This window comes from Trichechus manatus, unplaced genomic scaffold (assembly GCF_000243295.1).
Source record: "Trichechus manatus latirostris isolate Lorelei unplaced genomic scaffold, TriManLat1.0 scaffold00065, whole genome shotgun sequence".
NCBI classification, from domain to species: Eukaryota; Metazoa; Chordata; class Mammalia; order Sirenia; family Trichechidae; genus Trichechus; species Trichechus manatus.
This window is the reverse complement of record NW_004444001.1, coordinates 690,955-710,756: the sequence shown is the minus strand read 5'-3', so window position 1 is coordinate 710,756 and position 19,802 is coordinate 690,955. Positions and strand designations below refer to the sequence as shown.

Here is a 19,802-nt window from a genome sequence, read left to right as displayed (position 1 = left end):
GAGAGGGTTGACATGTTGTGGGGTTGTTAGCCAATGTCATAAAACAATATGTGTACTACTGTTTCATGAGAAACTATTTGTTCTGTAAGCCTTCACCTGAAGTATAATAAAAAAAAAAAAAATTGGTGTTGAGAATAGTAAGTAGAAATGTTAACTCATAATTATATGTTTCAGATATTAGTTAGGTAGTAAATTGTATCTATGGCCTTCCCTGTTTCAAAGAATAAATCCCACTATCAGTCCATCTGAGTAGTTGAGATAAAATTTCTTTGAATCTATCTTAACCATTTCCTTAAAATTCTCGTTTTAATATAACAGTAAAGGTATGTATGTGTGTATATGTATTCATGATCATCACCTTTATTTATTCTCGCTATCTCTCACACACAGTTAAAAAAGTTCTGGCAACTTTATCTTATTACTCATTGTATGCGGAGCAAGTGGAAGAGGTCAGCTTTAAAACACAGCTGAGAATCTTTCCGATTTGAGAAGAAAGTTCTAGGAATTTAATATATATATGGATGTAATCCCTTTCCATTGAGCATGTAGGTAAAAGGATGAAGGGAAAACAGAGGAGGAGACACCTGTCTCATCCAGAGAGCAGTCACCCCTCCAATAAAGATAAATAAAAAGACTACCTGAATATAGCTGAAGTAGGAGAAAAAGGTGCTGGGAAGGGCCCTTGTGTTGCCAACCTGGTACGAAGTCCCCAAAAAGATTAAGAATGACTTAGAAAGCAGTGCTCCAAACATCTCTAATGATAAAACTAGAGTTAGATTAAGTAGTTAAGAACTGGTAAAGAAGGCACCTAGCCCTATCTAAGTAAGTATTCATATTTGTTCTTTATTATTTGTATGTTTTCTTTTGAATACAGTACTTACTAGTGTTGGATATTTCACAGTTTTTTTTTTAAATGAAGAATCCTATTTTGCTCATTTAAAAAATGTTTGAATAGAAAAACATGCTAATGGCTTTCAGCTAACTACACCTCCAGCTGAAGTTCATCAGATGGTAGCATAACCCTAACTGCAGGCATATACCTAGGAAGAAACAGCTTCTTGAGCTCTGAATTCATAAAATCCAAATATAAGAAGTAACACCATTTTCTATTTACAAGCCTAAAAGTTATATTCTCAATCCACAGGATTTGATGACATTCTATCCCAAATGTCAACATCTTGCAATAGCATATAGGCAGGCATTGCCTTAGTATCCCTCAAGGCACATGCAAGCATTCAGTGACATTAAATACTGTCAGTTATACAGTGGCAATAAAATGTGAATGTGGCCTTTTGAATTAGACACCCCTGTACAGTCTACTTGTTCTCACCTCATGGCTTGGCATCCTGTTAATGAGATAAGCAGGGGGTGTCCCCGTCAGACGCATAATCTGCTGAAGCTGGTTAATATCTTAGATGCCTAGTCAAGGGCATTGTTAAACACAGAGTGCAAAAAATAACTTTCAACTTAAGTTTTTAAAAAGGCCAAAAAGCCACGCCAAAACAAACAACCCCATACTCCCCGACACACCCCACACACCCCCGGCCAGAGCCCAAGGCTCCATGTTAAAGCAATGCTTCCATGAATAGCATGAGTGTTATCAGGCATGTAGCCAATGACTGGCCATGCAGATAAGGAAAATTAATTTCCTTCAGTTTTAGCATCAACATTAAATATTTTAGACTTCCTGGAAATAGACTGCCCCTTGATTCAGGATGCCAGCCAGAAAACTACTTTCAAGTACCAATGGCCAAAACCTTAAATGTGGGATAAATGTAGATGATGCAGAAAATTTTGACTTAATGTTGGACAAAATATCCAATATATCCATTCAAGGAAGAGACTAAATTTTTGTGGCACAGGCCTCCAAATGTAAGACATAGGTGGGTGTGTGGGTAGACAAGCAATGCCAAGTTTCAAAAACATTAGTAGTACTACATTTAAAATACATGCCACAGACACACAATGGTTAAGTGGAGAAAAGGGATGTGGGGGGAAATTAGAGTCCAATGGCAAAGACAAAATAGAAGTCACAGGCTGCTGACAAGCATTATAGCATGCCACAATGATTTCTCCCAGAAACCTCTTTAACAGGTGAATAAACTAATTTCACCTAACAAATACCTGGGAGGAAGTTTGCAAAAACACTCAGCAAAAATCTGACAAGAGTAGAACTAGAGGTCTTCCACATGTACAAGCACATGTATAAGTTGTCATATTCTAAACTTCCCTCTTTTAACTGTCCATCAATGTTAACACAATTCCCCCCTCCACAAATACTATGAGAACTATGTTGATCATGTGCTCCTACTAAAAGCAGAAGTGATGGGAATTTTTTAAAAACACTTCTTGAAAATACTTCAGTGAGCCCCTTTTCTATTCCTTTCCTTGTTAACTATTAATTTAGTTCCTTCAGCTGTGGTATTATTTTCAACAAGCACTGTGGTCAAGTAATTTCACTTCTTTGTTGTTTCCCTCAATAATCTTTCCATGTTTGCTCATCCTCTGAACTCAAACTTCCTAATGGTTAGATTACTGCTGATGTGCATTTAAGGCTGTCATCAGGAAAAGAGCTGAGGCCAAGTGTACCACCCTGTCTTTCACGCTCCCTAAGCCTAAGGTTAGAGGGGCATGAAGTTCTTTTAACATTCTCATAACAAAGTTTAGATTTACCTTTAAACAAGTTACATAACAAACAGTACTTTGCCTGCCAAGAGAAATAACAGAAGGGGCCACTAAGTAAAAGTCAAGAGCAGAAATGTCAAAATCCTGCCACTTTCTCCCTTCCTTTCTGGGAATACTTTGCCTGTATATTTTCTATTTTTGTCTCCTTTAGTCAAATAGGTTATTATAGCCCCTTCTTACCAGGAGGTTAGGAAGAATATATTTCTAAAGAAAATTGTGAGAGAAGTCAGTGAAAGAGCTTATGCTTTCTTAATATGATTTTTTCATCTTTCACTGATACTATAGTTACTGGATCACCAGACAAAAAAGCTCTATCCTTTGACACCCATCATGACGCATACCTCCTTTCCTATGGTACATCCTAGACTGCTCTGAGTCAGCGCATCAGTTATCATCTTCTCTTACTCAGAATCTCCTATTTATTGACTGAAGTTTTACAGTATGTGTTGGCATCACTACTTCACTACTTTTCAGAAGTAATGAAAACAGCTATTGGCTTTCTCTGTTTACTACATTCCTTCATTAATGCTTTTTCCCCCCAAATTAATCTTTGAACGATTTCACTCACCTGGCTTTGTTATTGTTCCACTGTGTGCATCACGCATTATGTTCTTCTATTTAAGATAAACAGCTACTTGGGCAGTGTCAACTAGTGTTATCATGAGTCGGAATCGACTTCATGGCAATGGGCTTGGTTTCTGGTTTTTACCCTTTTGAACGTTTAGACTTTTATCCACTTGCCACAACTACACAGGGAAAAAAAAACCTTTCTAATTATACCTACCCTCAACACAGTATTATTTGAGTAAGTTCTGTATTCTGGTGCTCAATCTCACTATGCCCAACTCTATAGCATCAAGATATATATATAGCAGTCAAGATGTATGATGTGCCCCATCTCACATAAGATAAAGACACAGCATTACTATGCCGGGCATCCAGTGTTATTTTTTTCTTAAAAACAAACGATGGATTAATGAGAGATAAATACTATTTTGCCCATACTTTTTTTATTTTAGAACTTCCTGTAACTAACAGCATATATTTACAGGACAGATGGTTGGGGGATGGGAGAGGGGACTGAGAAAGAGCTGCTGGTAGTCACTGCAAGACAAGGAAAGAATTTGCTGTCTCGGTCTCATTAGCACTATTCATTAATTAACTGAGCTCCGGCACAGGCCCCTATCCCTGCCCCCATGTCCTCTCTACTAGCCAATCTTTCTAAGCAAACTGCATTAAAAAAAAAAGGCCCTGTCCTCTCTAAGCATCATCTCATATCTTCTTTGATTCACTCTAATCCAGCTTCTGCATTTCATAAAGCAAAAGAAAACACTCTTTCAGGCTGACATCATGGTCAATAGCACATTTCAAAGTAGTGTGCAATTGCTTGAGATTATAGTTTAGATCATGTTATCAGAACATCTGGGATCTATACTCAGCTCTGCTAAGTGACTCTCAGTGCATGACTCAGGCAAGCCACAGCCTTCTGTGCTTTTGCTTCCTCATCTTAATCAAATAAATGAAAAAAAAAAAAAAAATAGGTCTAGCAAATCCCTCAGAGTAAAAATTGAGAAATACACAGGATTGTGTTGTTATTTTAAGGAATATACCAAATACGTACCAGATGATGGTATTCTTTATTTTGTCAAGGAGACAATGAACAGTTCAAACTCACCTGCTCATGCCTGCCTGAAGCTACCCAGCAGTCTTCCCACCGGGCAAAGTGGCCCCTTCAGTCTGAAATGTTGGGAGGAGAATCCAGGAAGGCACAACTGGAGCTTGGCTCAACAGCTCCTTTTCCCTTTTATCCAACTGTATGGTAGCAGCCATGGGTTGTGGCAGGAATAGAGGGGAAAAGGGAGAAAGACTGGGCTTTCATGGCTTCTCTCACGTCTCTGGCCCGAGAAAATGACCAAAAGCAGGAAATCATAGCCAAAGTAAGCAGAGTCACGTTCCCATGGCTTCTCTTTAAGTCCCTGCTGAGAAGCAGGAAAGCACTAGCTCCCAAAGCCTTGTCTCAGGTTATTCAACGTGGAATTACAAAGGAAAGCTGTGGGAAAAAGGATTTACAACCATACTCCCATGGCTCTGAGGTGTCAGGACTGAGAGTGTTTCCTCTGAGTGGTCTGAGAACCGAGTAGAGAGTTATCCCTTTGGGAGCCCCATGTATTTGTTAGGAATAGACACCTTATGCGGGATGTGTGAGTTGTCTATTCTAAAAAATAAGTAACTAACTTTGGGAGAAGGGCAACAGCATGTAGACAAAGCACACTTCATTCTTCTAGGGATGAAGCTAGACTAATACATGGTAGAGCTTGCACTCTGGGAACAAACACTACCCAAAAAGTCAAAGAGCTCTTGAGTATATGTGAGACTTCTGAGAAAAGATGAAGTCAGGGCTTGAGAAAAAAGAATCAAATTCTTCATTAATCTCTTGGAATGAATTGATTTCAAATCTCATTGTTTTACTGGGATACTATTGCCCATTAGAAGCTCCCATGATTAAGTACATACCCAGACAGATTGAGAGAGAGAATAAAACATACTTGTACACACATGCGCACACACACACATTTATACCCCATCCCAGAAGTCAGTACACAATAGGCACATGTGCTTGCAAACATACCCAAGTCAAAGCACAGAGTGATGGAAGGCATGTGGCAGAAGTAAAGTGGAACTTAGGTTCCTAACCGGGCAGATAATTACAATCAAAGCATCAACTCACAGACTCTGAGGAGATTTTCTTCAAAAGCTCAGCCCCTGGGGTTCCAACGAGTCTTAAAATGAGCTTCAACTGATCAATATCTAATGGTGGACTATAAAGGAAAATGTTGGGACAAAATAAAAATGAAAAACAAACAACAACAAACAAAATAAAACAAACGAAAAACCCCAACAACAAAAATAAAAAAAATCCAAAATGGTGACTTCATCTAGTCCAAGGCTTCTGCAGTATGGTCACTTCAAGTAGAACATGCTCCTCTTGTACAAAGATTCAAAATGCTACCATACACATATCCAATTTATATTCATTTTGTGCATCTGTCAACATCACCTATCAGTAAATTTAAATGACTTTAGCAGGGTACTTAACTGCCAAAGACAGCAGGTGAAAGCACAAAAGCTTTACTCAGTTCATATGCTCAGTCCACACCTACCTCACCTTCTACCAAAGTGTAAGTAGCCAGTCAAGAAAAGAGCATTGGAAAGCAAAGTGCTACAGATAGGGGGAAAAGCAGCCGAGTACAGAAACTAGGGGAGTGCAAGCCTATTTGTGACAATTCCCCTAAGACTTGACCTAAAGGGTTTGTAATCCGATAGTAGGAGGCCTGCCAAGATCCCAGAGCCCAACCACTTGAGCATGCCTTCTAGAAAACCTCTCCGTTTCACACTGGTTAGAGAACTGTGAGTGACAGTCGGCCAGCAGAGGGCACTCCTCCACCGTATGTTCTTTCAGCAGGGCCAAGAACAAGCAGGACGTATTAGATTTCAACCTTACAAATGCAAACTGAATACAGAATGCTTAACAAACTTCACACATCCCAAAGGCTCTAAATGATGAGCCACAGTGCTGAAACCTTTATTCTGGTAGCCAACACTTTCATGTACATCAGAATGTACGTGCATGTATTAACCAGAAGACAAAAAAAATCCACTTATTCATACTGCTTTTAATCTTACCTAAAAAGGAAGTTAAAAGTTGAGAAAAAAACTTATAAAATAGCTTTTAAGATCCTTGATGAAAACTGAAATTGTTTAGCCATGTCTATATTTACATTTGGAGGGAAGGTCATGACTTTGTTTCTTAATATAAAACCCAAATTAATTCATCATCATAAATCAAATGGAAATATTGCAACTTAGACTCATATAAATTACTCTCACCATAAACTTTCTTTCTTTAGGTCAAAGTCATCAGAATCAATACATTTTCTAATTTAAGGCAAGTGGTAAAAAAAAAAAATGCTGAATTTGTTTTGCTGCTTTCATTAGTGATACACTTCTATTAACAGGACATATTTTCAAGGTAAAGCTAAAGAATCGGAAAAAGACAACCAACACTTTAGGATTTAGCAATCATTAAAATTCCTAGCTGGGCTCCAAAATTCTGAAACTCAGCCTGATCAATGCTTCTTTACGGCCAGGAGAAATTTACCCAGCAATAAAGTTAAGCAGCATAGGCACCATGGCTAATCACTACACAGGAAATTTACTAACTCCTAGTCCAGACCTGAGAGGTAGGTCTAGTGCTAAGTAACCACTGACTAAACAAGGTTTGGAATCTTGGGAAAGAAAGCTGGACAGTCCAGGTTCATGAGTGAAAGTTGGTAACAGGTGATGTACTTGAATGTTAGTCTCCATTTATCCTCATCCTGCCTTAGAATCACTGAAGAATTTCCTAAGCTATTTCTCTCATTTGATTCATTTCCAGATTCTGCAAGATGATAATTAGGAAATGTTTTCTACTCAAATAATACTAAGCTTTTTCCTGTCTTTGAATACTGCCTGTTAGGAAGTATGTCCTCTGGCCCCTGTCAGGTTCTTTGCGTGATTAGATTCTTCTCAACTTCAAGTCTCAGCTTAAACTTCACCCCTTCAGAGAGGCCTCTCCCAACACGCCATGTAAGAGTGTTGCAAATTCTGTTAGTCTTAATCTTGGCACCAATTTTGTTGGCTTACTAATTTTTGTCTGTCATCTCTACTGTTCTGTAAACTGTAAGAGGGCTCTGGCTGTTTACCACTTACCCCCCGTGCTTAGCATAACATCTGATACATGGTGGGTACTGAAAATATGTGAGTCAATTTACAAAAATTCAGTTCCCTCACACTTTTCAGGAACACATTTAACTGGGTAGCTATCCCACAAGATAAAGTATATCACATATGAGAAATAAACTAGATTATTTCAACTCTCAAACAGGTAGTTTTATAGTATATGCATTAAAACTAATCTCTAGAAACAATGCTTGTTGAGATTGGCAAACTTGCTAAAGAGGCTTCTGACTATTTAAAAGAAGGGCCAAGTTTTATACTCCCTCAAAAAGGCCGAACACTCCGGACTGTGAGACTCACGTCTCAAGTGATGTTGTAAACACTTAGTCTGCAAACTTTTTCTCTTGTCATTTCTAGAGACGAGTCACGTGTATAATATATGAAAAGTATTATTTGTACAATATATTAAAAACGAAAACAAGCCTTTTTTGCTTTAAAATGGTTTTATGATAATAAACACAATTCTCTAGAGGTCTGAGCAAATGAATGAATCAGGATTGACCATACCTTGACCGCATACACCAAGCAGTAAAGTATAAGGGCTGAAGAAAATCATTTCTAAACATTAATAATTCATAACGATTCAATCATATGAAATTACATACTAAATTCAGTCTTTGGTAAACTTCTAATCCTCCTGTTCTCCAGCCTCAGTTTCTTTGACAAAAGACTGCTTTTTGACATTTATGACACTACGTTCAAAGGTACCCAGGAAGACTATCCTTATCTGTAGTGGTTCCATAAATGAAAAATGTACATGATTCCGTACGGTGGCAAGCTTTAACACAGAATAACTTAGGGGCAAAGTTATAAAATACCGAAATAGCAAGGCTTCAATTGGAAACACAGAGTTTAACAGTAGTGTTAATCTCTAGACTTTTTTTATGCAAAGTTTATTTGGTAAAAATTTATACTACTATGGAATACCTTTAGCACATCAGGTGAATACCACTAGGGTCTGCTTTAGGAAAAATTGGGGAGTAGCACCACTTGTGTTATTTAATGAGGCTTCTATAGCTGCTAACAATTACATCAAGATGACAGAACTAAAATCTTAAAACGAGCATCTATGCTTTCTTTTTCCAACTTAACTTTCACTGCTTTGGTTTAGAACCTAATTACTACTTGTCTGAACTATTAAAATGCCACATCCACTCAGCACCACCCCATAACTAGTCTTGGTCATTATTTACAATTCAATCGAACATTTTCCTGCTAGTAAATATCTTTAAAAAAAAAACACAAAAAAAAACTGCAAAACAAACAAATAAAAGCTGGATCATAAAAATCTCAAAAACTCTTTTCTGGCTTTCTATTATCCAAAGCAGGAGTTTCCAATTGCTCTAACTTCACCCTACTAACTGAAAGGGTGGAAGTCTGAGTCCACTCAGAGATGCCTCAGAAGAAAAGCCTGGAGATCTACTTCTGAAAAATCAGCCACCGAAACCCTATGGAGCAGAGTTCTAGTCTGACATACATGGGGTCACTAGGAGTCGGAGTCAACAGCAACTGGGTTCTTTTTTAATGTCACCCCAACCTATCTGAGGAATATGCCACTCCCACCAGTCACAGTGGCTCACTACAGCAAAGACCTGGGGCCCCATGCCTTTCCCTTCTGCTGGTGTGAAAATCACAGGTCCCAATCCTGTAGCCTCACATTCACGGTCCTCTGTGATTTGGCATCAGCTTCTTTTCAGACTCTGCCTCAAACTACTATTCCTTGATGCACTCAGTGCTTCAATTCACACCATATACTCCAGGCAATTCTAAGCTTCTAAGTTCTTATTTATACAAGACAGAAATAGGAATATTCTCTACCCTCCCCTCCTACCAAGCCTTTTCTCTTCCTATTTACTCTTCAAAGTCCTGCTTAAACAAGAACTCTGCCATGAAGTCAGAACTAATCTCTGCTTCCTCTCAATGCCCTTATTTATACCTCTACTATGGTATTTTTTATCACTCTGTCTTGTTTCATACTTAGAGGAAGACACGTATTCAAGCAATTCCTGTAACTTACTTTCCACTGAGTATGATCACTCTGGTTTTGAGGGTAGGTACCATCTTATCCCTAGCACCTTCCACAGAGTAACTAGATAATCAGTACTGGTTGAACTGAAAAGACTTGCTGTAATATGCTTTTCAGTACTCAGCTCCACCCCACCAACTGCTCTCAAAACCCAGGACAGCCATACTCTATGGAGACTCTCCATACAAAAAAAAAAAAAAAAAAAAAGCCAAGAAAAGTTGCTGCATTTAATAGCAGCCTAACACAGTTCTCAAACACTCCATCTGAAGTGTTCACACGATAAAGAGCATTCAATAAAGCGCCATGAGTATGTAAGAGCTATGGACAAAAAGAGTTGGGACAGCATGACAGCCAATTCTTAAAAGGTTAGTAAACACACATGCAAAATAAAAATCTACTTAGTAGCTAAAATCACTTGCACAAAGGAAGTCAAAGCATGCAAACCTCAGAAGGAATCACCATAGGTTCTCCAAGAGTTGGTAAATCCACTGAAATACATGTCAGTCTTCTAACAGTACCAGCTACCGTTAAGGCCACTACAATTTGTCCAGACAGCTAAGGCCAGAAGGAGCTTCAAGTAGCTATGTAAGCAGAGCAAAGCAAAATTTACCACATCATGACAATTAGTTATTTCCATAGCAAGCTATTCTTTATCATAGGCTTAACCCTTTTTACCCTGGGTAGAAGGTATTTTTACCTCTAGTTAAAAATGTGTTTTAATTGTAATGATCACAATATCAAAATCTAAATAATAATTCCCCTCATCTGAAGAAAAAGACAACCACTTAGGCCGAAGATTACTCTTTGGAACTAAGTCCTGTTTAACAGAAGTAAAAGGTATTCAGATAGAACTAATAGGTTAGAGAAAAAAAGAAAAAACAACAACAACAAAACCTAGGGGAAAATAAGAGAGGGAGAGAGGGATATCCTAGTCACTTTCTAAGTGCTCTAGGCAATTCTCAGAAAATCTCCACAGGTAAGAGAGTTGAAGATGAATAAAAGGACCGGTTTCGGGACCTACCTATAACCTACTACCACCCCTTGTGAGTAACAGTTTTCAATAAAAAAAAAACAAAAAAATCCACAGAGGAGCAAAGCCAGAACACTGATCTTCGGGAGGGCAGGAAATCCTCCTGGTGACAGATAAGATGAACTAGGACGAGACACAGACACAATCTACTTCCTTCTTTTCTTGTTGTCAAAATAGTCATTTTTCACTGCCACACAAAGAAAATGTCTTAAGGTACCTTAGGTTTGTGAACAAATCTGAGAACTTCAGCCTTTTCTGGGAAAATACATTCTCAAGTTAGAGATTAAAAGGCAAATAACAATTTAATAAAACATTTTTCTTCTTCAATATTTTTTAGGACACTTGCTTTTAGTGTCTAAAGTGAAATTATTTTTAAAAAATGACAGAATGAAGGAAATTAATTTGATCATGTAGGGAAGGAAAGCAACAGCAAGCTAAGGCTGTGGTGTCTGGTAGAGAAAATAATATTTGACATATAATAGGACTACGAAACTCATTTTCTCTCTTCCTTAGGCTGCAAAGTGTTAAGCTTTAACAATAATATTTTCTAGCTGGCTGCTCTTTTCAAAATCAATGGTATTTGAAATAAGTTAGCACTACAGCAGCTTCACGGGAGAAAGATCTGACAATCTATTCTTGTAAAGATTACAGCCTAGAAAACCCTATGGGACAGTTCTACTCTGTCACATGGAGTCACTATAAGTTGGAAGTGATTTGAGAACACCTAACAACAACAACAGACCTGAAGAGACATTCTGCAGCCTCACTGGCTCCTAATATAAAGTCCTGTCAGCTGTGTCCACTTGACACACCTAGTCAACTAGGCTTATAGGAAAGGGCTTCATTCTTTAAAAAAAATACTATCACTGAGCTTGATGGAGAGGTTCTGCAAAGTTACAGTGAGCATAATTTCTAACCCAATAATATGTAATCAGCTCTAAGACGAAAGTTAGTATTTCTTTTATCTTTAGGGGTATTCCAGGGATTATTAACAAGCAGTAGCAAAAGAATTTCTCAAGTAGGAGACTTACTGCAAAAACAGAGAAAAAGACAGAATAGGAAGAAGACTCACAGAGATCTAAAACAGCACAGTCCAATACAGTGGCCACTAGCCATATGTGACTAATTACATTTAAATGTAAGTTAAAATAAAAATCAATAAAACTGAAAATTCAGTTCCTCAGTTACACTAGCCACATTTCAAGTGCTCAATAGCCACATGTGACTAGTGGGTACTATATTGGACCGCACAGATATAAAGCATCTCCCACATCACAGAGGTTCTACTGGATAGCGCTTATCTAGAAGCTAAAACCACTAGTTCCAAATGTGAGACGATTACCAAATGAGGGAAACGGAAAAAACTGTGCAGTCAAATAAAGAGCGCCCCCTAGAGGCTGCCTCGGCAATCAGATGCATTTCAAAAGCATAAACAGTAGCTGCATGCCTTTCAGTGCAAAGGAAAGAGGATGTGAGGCTAACGCACTCTCCAAAGATTTTTGAAAGAGGAGTTCTAGAAATTAGGAGAAAAGGCAACAAAAAGAACATTGGAAAGAAACTGTGACCTGAGTGACAGATAATAGTTTCAGCTGAGTAGCCCTATCTCCTCTACACCTCAGTGTTGTCATCTATAAAAACAGGGGGTTCAACAACGGGATTTTTCACAAATAGTGTGCCCATGTAAATAAATAAGACACCCACACATGTAATCGTCGGAAAGGACGGAATTATGTAAAATAAAGTTCTGGCATAGAGTGCCCATGCATACACTGTGCATGTCTCCTGACATTTCCAGAAGTGAATTTCAGCCTCATTTACCCTCCTGAAAATGTTACTTTTGATCATATTTGTATAATAAAGGGATAAGCCATGGTCAAGAAGTCATGGATTGAGTTGGGTAATACCCCAGTAATCGGAAAATAAACAACTGAAACTGTGCGTTTGCTCTGGGGCAGTTCGTGGCGGGGAGTGAGAGCGGTGGAGTTCCTTGCAGCTGATCTGTGCCCAGGTAGGTTGTGCGGGGACTGCCGGAGGGTCGGCGGAGGGCTGTGTGCGGCACGTGGAGGCTGTTGCTCCTGCTTACCGGGTACCTCCGTGCTGGCCCCACGTGAAGCAGGGCGGCAGGACAGTGCAGGTGCAGGCGGCACTGCCCTGACCCCAGGGGGCCCCCGGATGGCCAATAGGGCACGTCTCGTCCGAGCAAAGGAAGCTCGATCCCCCTGCGCACGGGGCTCGGGCTCTTAGCCCGCCCAAACGGCCAAGTGCAGCCACCAGACAGCAGGGTTGCACCTCCTGGGCTGGGGGCTGGCCACCCCGGCGAGGGCTGCTTCCAGGGCAGAAAAAGTTACTTCTTCCTACATTGCAAAAAGCAGTTTGCAGAGCAAGAAAGGAATCTTGCCTGGAAAGAGGCTGCTTTAGAAACTCAAGGGTAGGTTGGTGATGGTCTGTTGCTGGGAACCAAACCTCGGTGTCAACAGGCACCAAGATGAAGAACTATTAAATCCGTTGGACAGGAAAAAAAAAAGAAATTGAAGTCAGCAATATGTAAAAAATATTCATATAGCACGCTTATGAAAATAATGTGCAGGGGGTTGCAACGTATGCAAAAACATATAACGTGTGTTATCTGTGTAAAAATATGGTAGATGGCCCCCAGGTCAATAATTTTAGACTTTTAACTTTCTGATCTTATTTGTACATAAAAGAATATGAGGAAAGATGGCTAACAAAATAATTTTGCAGGGTTAGCAAGGTTAAAACTAAAATCCAACTGGGTTAACTCTAGGTGTACTAACACTGGCTGCACACTAGAATCCCCTGGGTCACTTAAAAAATACATCAAAGCCTGTGCTCTGACTCACACCAACTGATTCTGAGCCTCTGGAGTAGTGCCCAGAAATCTAGAGTTGTTAAAAGCTCCCCAAAGTGATTCTGATGCACAGTGAAGGTCAAGAGCAAATATACTAGAATATAAGTGATTACAGACTTCAGGCAAGAAAAAATAATAGAAAACACTTTCCTTTCTCGTCAGGCAACCAAAGCTACATCCACATAGATTGCACTGATGAGAGGAAGGCTATGTAAGTTACAAATTATTTCAATTTGATTTTTATGATATAGAAGAACATCAGCCTGAAAAAGAGCAAAGGAGACAATACTGAATTCTTACAATAAGAATTTTGAAATGAATTCCTATGTATTAAAAAATGAATCCCCTGGAGTAGGCAGCTGTCTGTGAGATGGGACTATAAGGGCAGAAGAAACACACTACCTCGAAACCTTTCCAACAGTAGACTGCCAAGGTGATCCATCCTTTACTACCTGTCACAGAATAAAGAAGAAGAAAAAAAAACCTTTAATGATTCATAGGTAGACAATAAAGTGGGAAGGTGAAGGCGGCAACCATTTCCCAAAAGCCATTAATGAAGATGATGGCTAACATTTACTGGCATGCTCTGTTTTAAGTATAAATATTTTACAGATATTATCTCACTGGATTCTCACAATAATTCTACAAAGTATATACTATTACCATCATTTTATGGTTAAAGAAACCAAGACACACAGAGGCTGGAAAACTTGCTTGAAGTCATGCAGCTGGGAATGAAAGACCTAGGATCTAAACCCAGAGGGTTTCTTCCAGAGCCTGTGCTCTTAACTAGCATGCTATAGTGTCTGTCTCTCTTGTTGTGTTGTGTGTGTGAGTGTCTAGGACTGAATGAATGTAAGATGGAGATGCAGATTACCTAGAAGAGGAAAGGAAGGGGGAACAGAGGACAGCATCAGGGCAGTGGGTTTGGGACTACAGACTGAAGGATGGGAATCTGAGATACATACCAAAGGGAAAGGGAGATTACAGATTTTTCCAAAATCTCTTTGTCTGTACTGTAATGTATATACCACATCTCTGAGAAACAGATATTAGGTGAATCAAGCAAAGAACAAAGGAGAAATACGAGATACTAAACTAACTTAAAATCCAGGGCTAGGGAGGAATAAGATGAGCTAGGTGTAGAGACTCTATTGAACTCTGCATTAATCCAGTAATATTCAGAGGGAAATAAACAGCTTTACCTGAGGGGCAGAGGTTTTTCAGTTGATTAGGAAAGTACATTCTGTCTAGCAAAAGACAGTTAGAATACATGAATAGATAGCAGGAACATCACAGTCACCCCAGAAGTATATCCCAAACTGTAAGCAAATAAATTGACGTTCTGGTTTATAAACTCAGTGTGAGTTGGTGTAGGTGAGGGGCTAAAACAGCTTTGAGGTCTCTCAGCATGACAGAGCAGAGGTAGCGCAGCATCTCAAAAAGCCCAACCAAATTCATTCAAAGGCTAGCCGACCAAACTCTCCAACGCTCCCCACACCTGATTCTGGACACATACTTCAACGTTTCTTCTCACCTAAACATCTTCCCCAAGTAGAACTGACAGGAGTTCCAATAAACCATATTTTGGCCTCACTGTTACTAAACCATGAAATGAGCATGCAGCAGATAGGGGAGGGGCTAAAATAAAGGGGCCTTGATGATCCACACACTAGACAATAAGTCTGGCAGTAAATTAAGGGTTGGCTACAATCTGGGATAAAAATAAAGCTGTACTGAAGAAAAAAAAAAGGCACACATCAGGGTGACCTTATCACTTCTTGCTTTTACTATGCATTGTTAAACAACAAACATAACGAGTCAGCAGGTATACCATTACAGGGACCAAATATAGCCTTTTTAATTATGTCAACCAAACATAAAAGCAAGATAACCTTGATTTATAAAATGGCTATCTTGTTCTGATTAAGTGTTTTGTACAAGCAGACTAAACCTATCATTGGGATCTAGAGCTTCTCGTGAGTATGCTCAGGCCTCAGAATGGCTGTGGCAAGACTAACATAATAAGGGACTCATTTGAAAAAGATGACATATGAAAGATTTAAAGCATTTTCCAGCTTATGAGGAATTTTTCCAACTCATAAAAGTAAACTCAAGCCTCTTTCTTGGCAAGACAAGCTACTAAGCAATAAGGAAGACCTCATAGTGCATATCTGGACAAGGAAAGCAAGTAGTTGAGAGCCTTCTAGAGACAGTAAAAGGTAATACACTTTCATAGACACTGGAATACAGATAAGAAACAAGAATCCAAAACTTTTTAAAGGATACGGTCTGTACCAGGAAACAATGTTCTTCCAGTCAACAGCTCGGCCATTATGCATCCCACTGACCAAATATCAACTGGCAAAATTAAAGAGACATAAAACTACAATGTCACTATTATTATACTTGGCCATAAATGGAACCATACCTAAAGGTGAAACACTTAAATTAATATTTAAGACATGTGAAGTTCAATAATAATAGTCCTTCTTTTTTTCCCACCCCTAGAAATAAACCAGCTTATAAGACCTTCACTCCACTAAAGGGCTTCAAAGGTGGCGTAACTCAAAACATATTTAAGGCAAAAGAAATAAGTTGTTCACAAAGGGGCAACAGTTTTTTATTGGTAAAATGGTGGATTTTCCCTGGGAATATTGAGGGGCTGAGATTATTAACCCATCGTCTTCAGGTAGAGGTACTCAGAGAATATGTTGAAAATCTGAATAAATAAAAACCCAATTGCTAAATCAAAAAAATTGAAAACTGTGTATAAAAGCCCCACTTCTCCTATTTGAACAACTGAAATATTTTCTATTTGTAGGCTTTACAAGGATCACTGAGGGAAGAAAAGATGTTCCTCCCATTTCCACCATCTCCACTCCTAAGAATACTAAATACACCCCACATGGTATCAAGGCACTGAATAATCAAGACAAGCAATACCTGTCTGGTTGTAATGCATCCAGTTCAGCATGATCTCAGGAGCCCTATACCACCTGGTGGCCACATAGCCTGTCATTTCGTCATCTGTATGCCGAGCCAGTCCAAAATCCAGGATCTAAGGGAGAGAAGAAAAATCAGACACTGGAACAGACAAACTGCTAAGATTTGTAAGCAGGCAGGAAAATAATTGTGGTATCTTATAAAAAAGGAGTGCAATAAAGCACTTCCATACACAGATTCCCTGGTCCTTGCTTGGAATGCATGGTAAACACACAGCATGAAAGTTTAAAAAATAAAATTACAAAAAGCAAAATAAAAATACTACTCCTAAGTATTTACTCAAGGGAAATGAAAACACGTCCATACAAAGACTTGTACATGAGTATTCATAGATGCTTTATTTACAATAGCTCCAAACTGAAAACAACTCAAGTGTCCATCAATGGGTGAATGAATAAGCAGACTGTGGTATGTTCATAAAATGAAATACTACTCAGCAATAAAAAGAAATAAGCTATTGATACACACAGTAATACAAATAAATCTCAAAAACATTATGATAAGCAAAAGTCAGACACAAAAAAATAAACTGATATGATTCTATTTATATGAAACTCAAGAAAAGATAAAGTTCATCTATAGCATCTGAAAGAAGATCACTGGTTACCTAAAGCCAGGATTAGGGGTAGGGAGCACAGTGGTGGACACATGGATAACTTGTCAAAACGTGCACTTAAAATGGTGCATTTTATTATATGTAAATCAGATTTCAAAAAAGTTGAGCAAAAAACAAAACAAAACAAAGTTTCCAGAGCTCCTTGCTCTTTATCAGCAATTAATTCACTTATCTCAGATTTGAATTATTTTGAGTGAGTAGATTTCAGGCATGTTTTTTCTTAGGAACCTGTTTAATAATTCTCTCTTCAGGACTGGGATTGGTTACCTGATATTCAGAATATAATTTTCCTTTATTGTAACTTCTGTATTAAATTTCTAATTTAACTTTATTTTAAAATGAAAACAAGTCACCTGATAATACTTTCAGTGTCACTTAAACGGCTTACTAAATTCTCTATGGTTTAAATTTCAAAATCTCATATTCCTAAGGACAATATGATTTTCAGATAAAAAGCTGTAGCTTTATAAACCCATTCCCTGTACAGGTTTGCCCGGCTGGTCAAACATACAACCTCAAACATGTTACTTCCACTCATTCAAGCTCTCTACCTATTTTCTGGTTGGCACTCTGGAAGATCAATAAGCAAACAATCACGACTGTCTCTTCAACTTACCTTCAGCTCACAGTCTTCATTCACAGCTAGATTACTAGGCTTTAGGTCCTAGAAGGCAAGTACAGAGAGGACAGGGTCAATTTTAGGATGCGCGGTAAATTCTCTCCCTACAGGTAATAGTGAGGACCCAGGAGGGGTCTACCTTCCATGTTCGAGATACCTTGGTATATAAAATTAAGACTTCAACTAGCTGTCAATACACAATCTCCATCCTATAATCAGTATCTAGTCCTAACTAGCCTTAAATAGACACATACTATACATGTTCATTCTTTAATCAGTTTAAACCCAGAGCAAAGTTGCAATCAACCAAAATTTCAGTGGCTAAAGTAGATTTAGATTAGAATCTTGGCATTCTTCTATCCCACCTCCCCCCCAAAATTTAATCAGTCACAATACATACCCTGTGAATTATGTCGGCTGAATGAATATACTGTGAAAAAGAAAAAAAGTCAGTAAAAAAAAACAAGTTTTCTCTAACCTCCCACTGTCATATAACATACTTGCAGCACATTTTCATGAATTAATAAGAACTGCCGTATTAACAGTGGGATTAGAAAGGAGAACAAGTAATTATTCTGTACATTTATCATAACTGATTTCCACTCATTTGAACTCTCTAACCTCTTTTCTCATTGGCACTCTGGAGCTCAAAAAGGACTCAAAGCTGCTAAATATCAAAGATGGTTTACTTTTAAAACACTGTATCTGTCTACCCCACAAACAAATTAGCTTCCTTGGGGATTTTTAAAAATCTCAACACCATACTCACCAGATATTAGATTATATCAAGAAATTATTATTAATTTTTTAGGTGTAATAATGAAGACTTTTATCTTGAGATATACATACTAAAGAATCTATGGATGGAATAATATGATATCTAGATTTGCTTTAAAATAATTTGGGGGTTGGGAAAGATGAAATAAACAAGATTGGCCATATGTGGATCATTGTGGATGCTGACTGAATGTGAGGTTCATTATACTATGATCTCTGCTTGTGATTTTGTGAGGCCCTAAATGGAAAGGTAGAAAGGAAAGGAAGAATTCATTCCTCAACATTATTACTGACACCATCTGTACCTTTAGGCCTCGGAGAATTTGGTAGATAAGGAACTGTACGTGGTCATCTGTAAGCTTCTGACATTTCACAATGTTGTTCAGATCTGCGCCCATGAGATGGGTCACCAGATACCTAGAAATTAATGAAGAGTTACACAATAATCCAGAACCCCTAAGAAAGCTCTCACTCACCTTCACAAGACTTTCAAAAGTTTTTAAAGTACTTACTAACCCAGTAAGTACCACAATATCAGCTAAAAGCTTAATAACTACTCATGAAGGACTTATTACCAACACACTATTCTAACTTTACCATCAGACATCTATCTTTCTAAAAATGATTATACTTGTTTATACTTGGAGTATCTTTTCCCAGGCTCTCTAATGAAAAAGAAAGGTGAAGATCAGAAAGATATATTTGCTAGTATCAGTTTTCTTAAAAATGTCATTATTACATGAGAAATATACAATATAACTATGCATATGGCCATAGTAAAATATCCTCTATTTTTAAATTCACCATTCCATTTTCACCTCAATATAAACCTTCCGAGCTATAGGTTTTAAAATAGGAGTATCTGTAAACATTCAAACTATAATTCTCCTTTTTCAGGAATGACTGGTAAAGATACTGTTCATGGACAGCATTCCTACATTTACCTTAAAAGAGAGAAACACATTTTATCTGTAGACAAGATGAAGCATTCCAGAACTTCTCCTTATAGGTGTGGTGCTGGTTATTAATCTCATCTTTATGTGGTAAGATTAGGGAATGATTACATTCAAGTCCAACAGGTTCACCACAGACATCCTAGATACAATGCCTTAACCCATTCATTACTGTATTACACAGATATGAGAACATAAAAACCAGATCAGTATTAAAGAGGCTAAATTTTAAAAAATAAGGATAGGTTTTATATATTGTATTAAGAATTATTCTCCATTCCTGAGGTTGGGTAATAATATATGTCAGATGAGTGATAAAGAATGATGATTTCATTTTACTTATATTTTTATTTTTTATAAACATCGGGGAAAAGAAACCAAGCCAGTAAATTTCTACTATTAACAAATTATATGAATAAGTATGTGACCTCTCTTTACACTCACA

General features: G+C 38.1%; 1 protein-coding gene across 4 annotated transcripts in view; it reads right to left on the bottom strand.

Moving 5' to 3' along the window:
- The window catches only part of MAPK14 (mitogen-activated protein kinase 14), a 72,655-nt gene that overhangs the window by 8,027 nt on the left and 44,826 nt on the right, over nucleotides 1-19,802 (bottom strand). For 3 of the 4 annotated variants that reach the window (XM_023734133.1, XM_004379401.3, XM_023734132.1), the window contains 6 exons: nucleotides 18,710-18,821; nucleotides 18,028-18,057; nucleotides 17,625-17,672; nucleotides 16,333-16,447; nucleotides 15,676-15,747; nucleotides 5,414-5,493 (listed from right to left, as the gene is read on the bottom strand). In XM_023734133.1, coding sequence (XP_023589901.1) covers nucleotides 5,414-5,493; nucleotides 15,676-15,747; nucleotides 16,333-16,447; nucleotides 17,625-17,672; nucleotides 18,028-18,057; nucleotides 18,710-18,821 — 457 coding nt within the window. Of the gene's footprint in view, nucleotides 1-1,330; nucleotides 1,411-5,413; nucleotides 5,494-15,675; nucleotides 15,748-16,332; nucleotides 16,448-17,624; nucleotides 17,673-18,027; nucleotides 18,058-18,709; nucleotides 18,822-19,802 lie in introns of all 4 variants that reach the window. The other variant, XM_023734134.1, reaches the window with a different exon arrangement.